Source organism: Solanum dulcamara, chromosome 11 (genome assembly GCF_947179165.1).
Source record: "Solanum dulcamara chromosome 11, daSolDulc1.2, whole genome shotgun sequence".
NCBI lineage: Eukaryota > Viridiplantae > Streptophyta > Magnoliopsida > Solanales > Solanaceae > Solanum > Solanum dulcamara.
In genome coordinates, this window is record NC_077247.1 from 34,147,055 (window position 1) to 34,153,773 (window position 6,719).

General features: G+C 30.3%; 1 protein-coding gene across 1 annotated transcript; it reads right to left on the bottom strand.

The window, feature by feature from the left end:
* Window positions 1-528: 528 nt before the first annotated feature.
* LOC129873432 (pathogen-related protein-like) lies at window positions 529-4,575 on the bottom strand. The gene is made up of 4 exons (XM_055948529.1): window positions 4,346-4,575; window positions 3,676-3,808; window positions 2,798-3,096; window positions 529-862 (listed from the first exon to the last, which is right to left on the bottom strand). Exons 1-4 carry the CDS (start codon window positions 4,502-4,504, stop codon window positions 701-703), a joined length of 753 nt encoding a protein of 250 aa, XP_055804504.1. The 5' UTR covers window positions 4,505-4,575; the 3' UTR covers window positions 529-700.
* Window positions 4,576-6,719: the final 2,144 nt, after the last annotated feature.

A 6,719-nucleotide genomic window follows, 5' to 3' on the forward strand; every position in this document is an offset into this window, starting at 1 on the left:
ATACTCTATCTTTTGTTTAGTTTTTTCACAATTTTGTTAGACATGGTTCCCTTAGATGTTCTTATGCGATGACTTTAAGGTCTTGGAGATTTTATTTGGTAGTTGATTATTTTTTGCATTAAACTACTTTTTTGATTTTCAAAATACTATAAATTTTGTTGAATTTAATTTGTCTTTGTCTTCTAAGGCTTGGGTTAGTTAGTTCTTTGATCGAATGATTAGTGTGGATGCCACTCACGAATATTTGGACCACGAAAGATGGGGGTGGTGCGCAATACAATGTTATGCATCTACAAATGTCCATTTATTTGTTTTGTATTCTTTTTTTTCTCTTTGTTTGACGAAATATAATTATTTGTTTGATAGAAATATCAAAGATGCAAGAAAGGCTTTCTAGTTTACCTGATTTATCTGAATCAAACGGATATTCTCGTTAACCCAATTTAAGTTCACATTTTCTCATTGTCGGTATTCATTATGGCTTGAGAAGACTAGGTATATAAAAATATATACAAGAAGATTGAAAGACAATATCATATAAAAAATATAGATAGAGAATGTCTGATGACTGAAAAAACATAAAGAGTTGCATAAAATTTATTAAAACATGACTTTGAAAAGTAAAGTTGCATAAAATTTATTAAAACATGATTATTTGGAAAGTACCAAAAGTTTATTGAAGAACAGAAATTTGACATAATTAGTTGTGGCTGTATGGGCAATGTTGAGTGGTGGTATTATCATCATTGCCCTGATGCTCAATGTTAGATTCGGAAATTGTTGGTTTCTTGAGTAGTCCACCAAAAAGTTCTGCTGGATCATAGTACAATTCTAATTCCTCTATTCTTAGAGATTTATCTACCTGCCAATATACAAAAACAGTTAGTTAAACCTATAAGTTTTATATTAACTTTAACATATGTGAACATCTTTTCTTCTTTTTGATATTGGAAAAATTCCCAGTCACTTGATTAGATTCTAACTTGGGTGATTTACAAAAATGACCTAGTAAATAGGTGGTTTTGGACTTTTGATCCCTCTTTTTTCATGGACATCAAATTTCATAAAAACATTTGTCCCAAGGGCAATATATTTGAGTTTTGACCCTGAAGGTTTATTTAGAGGCAGGTATGGTCAAACCTTCAATATCATCCATTTCCAAGGTTATTTGGTCTGCAAATTTGAATCTAAGAAGTATGGGCACACCTCTCTACCTTTTACCTGAACTTAAATATTGTAGTCTTTGGCATAGATATAATTCAAATTTACAATGTTTTATGTCTTTATTACTGAACTAAAACATCGAGGGGCTAAACTTAAGTGAACACTTTAAATGACATGAAGTTACCTTAAAAATATAATTAATAAAGATAATTATAAAATAAAACCCTAATAAATACTTTTTTAAGGGGAGTATCAAGTCAACATGAGCAAGTAAAATGAAACTGAAAAGATACTAAATATTAAAAAAAAAATTCTTTAAAATTTTTTTAAAAAGAGAGTAAAATACGTAAAATGAAATCGAGAAAATACTTATCATGCTTGTATAAGAGAGATCATGTCCCTTAGGGGAGGAGGAGTCAAAAATATTGAAATTTAATTGAATACAAGATTGGGTACGTGATTTCGAGCGTGAATGGTGTTATAATTTAAATATGTTTGGTACCAGTCAGATATATATCGAGTTGAGTAGGTTAGTGTTGTACTTTTTATACAATAAACATCATGATCATTAAACCGTACATTAAACATCATGATCATGGCTGACCAAGTGGATGCCACTAAATATTATTTGGTATGGACACAAATATCTTTTTTAAATCATAAAAATAAGTAAGTCTTTTTTTTTATTCTTTGGTGTTTGACAATGCTTTCAATTTTTTTTGACCAATTAAATATTGAATACATGTATCAAACAAACCTTAGCTTTATTTTTATGACATACTTGTCTTTCCAATATGTTAAAAGTGCATTTTTATATTATTTTTTTAGTTTTAAACATTATTATTTTTATTTTTCAGACCTAGAAATTATGTCTAAGAGGATTAGAAAAAATACAAGGGTACCACAACAAGAATTGAAACCCGAATTTATATAATAAAATTAAAACAAACTTAAAAATAAACATAATGTTTTTATTTTAGTTACATAATATAATTTTTTTAATGAATTAGGCTCTATTGAAACCCCTCTCCAATAATTTAACTTGTTAAAAAAATTATTTTTCTTATTTTCACAATCAAATTCTAGCTACTACGATTTTCACAGTCAAATTCTAGCTACTACGATAATGACCTGACAATTAAATGATACTACAGAAAACATATTTACACTTTTCAGTCTATAAATCAAACTTTTGAAGTAACTTTAGGCATGTGCTAAGAATTGAAATCAGCTTCGAAAGTAGTCACCAATTCATCGTTAAATTGCTCGTAACTAACATATTTTTTATATTTTATAATTAGCCAGTAAATAGACACAATGACAAATTTAATCTCAAGCTACATAATTTATTCATCTATAATTCCTATATTTTTAGATAATAATGAATAAAATAAAAATGATATACTCCTTTTATCTCAATTTATGTGACATATTTTCTTTTTACAATTAGAAATAACGCAATGTTAAAATTCTCATTTTACCCACTGTAAAATAATTTACAGCCATATTAATACCTAAGCTTTGTTATGAATCACAATTTCTAAAGTCTTGTTTTAATTAGCTTTGTACCTAGTTAAAAGATGTCACATAAATTAAAATGAATAGTGTATATAAGAGGGAGAGAGAGAGAGACCTTCATAATGCCAATACCATAGAACTGCACCATCTCACCAGTAGGGGCATGTCCTTTGAATGGTCCTTCAAAGAAACCCCAATGCCTGAATTTGTATGTCACAACAGGAGGGCCAGAATACACGTTGATCACTTCCCACGCGAATCCTCTTGGAAAAGCTGATCGAAAATCATTGTGAGATGATTCGAAGGTCTCTTTATCTGCTTTATGGTATATGAACTCATCAGGCATTGAACTCTTCAATAGCGCATTGTAACCCCCTATTTTTAGTGTCTCTTCTGCTGACAGTCCCTCTCTTCCTATTCAGTCATTCAGTTCGATATAAAATAATAAAAAATATTTGATAGAAATAAAAAAAATGCTTTCTAACAGAAAATAATTTTCTGTAATATAAATTATTTGTATGTGTTTGATGTATAAGCAGAATATATTATTTCGAAATAGTTCGATATAATCTACACAATTAACACTATAAAAGATTATGATAATCGATGGGAGTGTGGGGTGGCAAAAAATGAAGCCTTTGATGGAAGGGGGCAGCTATGATGGGTGGGGGTATTGGTAAATATGTTGTGTTGGGGTGTGATGGAATGGAGGTAGGGATAATGGGGCAGGCGGGCAGGGGAGCAATTAAGTCTTCTCCTGCTTTGTTTTTGTCCTATTCCGCTCTAATTCATTTAGATTTAGCTCTATCCTATTTTATTTATCCCTGTATTGCCTCGCCTCAGTTTGCCCCTATATATATGTCTTTTGTTTTTATTACTAAACAAAAATATACTTGATGAATTGAGATTTAGATTACAATTTGTTTTTTAAAAGATCAGAATAAGTCAAATTAAGATATCAAAAGAAACGACGTTGGTTTTTGTAAGCCTTACCATTAACAATGAGCTTGAATTTTTCAGGGTTAATGGTGCTAAAGTCCTTTACGTGAGTCTTGTATTTAAGCTCCATTTCCCATGTCTTCATAGAATTTTGTACTGTTTCTTCAAAAGACCCTTCTGGCCATACCTGATTTAACCATGAAACAAAATAAAATAAATCGTATTGCAAGAAAGATGATAATATTACTACTACAATTATGTGACAGTGTTCGAATTTTAAAATTTAAATTTCTTAACTTTAACCGTGAATGAATATATATTTTTTAAATCATTTAAAATAAAAAATATATTTTATAAACTAGGTAAAAAGTAATACTCCCTCCGATCCATTTTAATTACCGTCCTTGTTAAAAGTAGAAGATCCAAAAATTTATCATTTTAGATAATAAAGATATTATTATTTCTTAATTTTCATTTTCCCCCCAAATCAATAAATGCAGAGAGAGATTATCATGTGATGAAAAAGAAAATAATAATAAATTGAGATCAATAAATAAGGATTATTTGACACAAGTAAATGGACCAGCTGGAGTACAAACAAAAATAACTGACAACTCAAAAAAATTATAAGATATTAAAAATTACAATTAAATAAATATTCATTTGATTCTCGAAATAGAAAAAGTATCACATAATTTATGAGGGAAGGAGTACAGATAGAAACCTTGGTCCTTCCTTGTTCAAAAAGTTTATTAACACTGTCATAAATTGGAGGAACACCATGTCTCCATTGGATAGTTCCTGCAGCTGCAACATGACCTTCTCGTAGGAATTGCCTATATTTATCACTTACCACTTTCATCGTTTCCTTCTCACCAGCCATGTTTCAACTACTTCAAGTTTTTAACACGTTCTCTCTTTCTTTCTCTCTCTCTCTCTAAGTTTATTGATTTGATGATTTCCACTTTGTGTGGCTCTATACCTTTTTATAGATGAAATTAGAGTTTGATAATTACATTAACTAATTAATGCACATGGTTAATCATGAAAGAAGTTTTTAGTAGGAACTTGAAAATATTTAGACCACTTACAATAAATAGGGGTGATATGTTGAAATTATTTATTTATTATTTTTTAAGAGATGTGTCAAGTCAAACATGGACAAGCAAAATAAACGGAGGTCGTAGTATAATAGTAGATAGTTGTCAATAATCTAATTTACACATAGTGTGACAAATAAGTGAATGAGAAGTTCCTAAGCTAGCTTTTGATAATAAACTTTGAATCAAATTTTTACAATTTAATATTCAAATATTTTCAACTTTTAAAAAACATTGTTAGAAATTTCATTTTCTCACAAAGTTTTAATTTTTTCCAAGTAAAATATATCACCAAACATAACTTTAATTCCCAAAAATCACAACTCCAGAAACTCAAAGTTTCAAGATTCAACTTCAAAATCTATGGCCACCTAGGAGCTAATTATTGTGCATATAATTTAAAGGAACTCTAAATCTCTCTCTATCCTAAAATAAGTGATGTTTTAGCATATTTAATGGCCATAAAGAAAAATTATAAATAAAGGGTATAGTTTACTAAGCTATTCTTATTTATTAGATGTTTCTTGAGAATTGAGTACTATTTCTGTAATGACCCAAAATGTCATTTTCGATATTTTTGATAAAATTATTATTTTATCCCTCCTGTCCATTGCCATGAGTCATTTTAGATTGAGTTTGAAAGTTGATTTTTGAAAATCTTGTGAAAAGTTGAGGTTTTACTAAATAAATGAGTTTTAAAGGCTTAAGTTGTCAAATTTTGAGTTTTGGAGTCATTTAGAGTTTTGACTCTCGGAATGGAATTCCGTTAATTCCATTAGTCTCGTAATGTGGAAATTGGTCTGAGAGAGTTTTCGGAATCACATTTGGAATTAAAACGTGGAATTTAGGTCCGAAGTTGGAAATTGAGTTAAAGTTTGATCAAAGTTTGATTTTGGTCAATATTTGGGGTTCGGGTGCTCGGATTGGATTTTTGATGGTTCCACTGGTTTCGGGAGGTGATTCTAACGCTAGAAATAACTTTTTTATAATTTTTATAGGTCCCGAGGGTATTTTAGATATTTCAAGTGCCGAAACTAGTTTAGTTGCGATTTATCGGATTTCGGATCAAGGAGACCTCCAATTCAAATTCTGATGATTCCATTAAGTCCGGAATATCAAATTTAATAGGATTTCATATATGGTTTGTATATATGGGATACCGAACAAATCCCAAGGGTTGTTTCGAGAGTTTTGAGACTTAGAGAATTAGGTTGCTGATCTCTGGTGCACTCACTTTAGCGAGGGAGGGACGGTTTAACGACGATCGGGTAAAAGAGATCCCATCACTTTAGCGACGTCCGCTTAAGTGACACCCTCGTTGCTTTAGCGAGGAAGTCCTTTTTAGTGGGGTTCCCTTAAGCGAGCTCTGGATCGCAAAATCGGTGGTCGCTTTAGCAATTTCAGAAAGGAGTTTAGACGAGGTTTAAGGTATTTTCACCATTTTTAACATTTCAAACTCAGTTTAGATGATTTCTTCGAGATTTTTTATGACAAAACTCTTGGGTAATGTATTTCTAACACTTTTCTTTAATTTTCATTGAATATTTTCGAATTGTAACTTCAAATTGTGGATTTCAAATTGGAGATTTTGGGGTTTCTTGAACATGGACTTTTGAAAGAGAAATGGCGATTCTGAACTCGCTTTAACCTCGTTTTTGAAATGGTTTTCACCATTAGATTCCTGATTACTTGAGGAACATTTTCATCTAAAAATAACCAGATTACGAGTTTGATTTTCAATATGAGATTTTTGACCATTTTATCATTTTTACCCAAATTGCTTGATTTTAGTGTCAATAGTTTTGAAATGTGATTGTGAGTCTATATTTGATTAGATTGTGGTGATTTGGAGTATTATCGGAGGAAAAAGCCTTTGAGAATGGATTATTCTTGACTTTTGGCTAAGGCAAGTGAAATTCTAACCTTTGTTAAATATGTTGAACCTTGTATTTTCCTATTAGAGGGGATTAGGGTGTGTTGGGTCATTAGATTGAATTA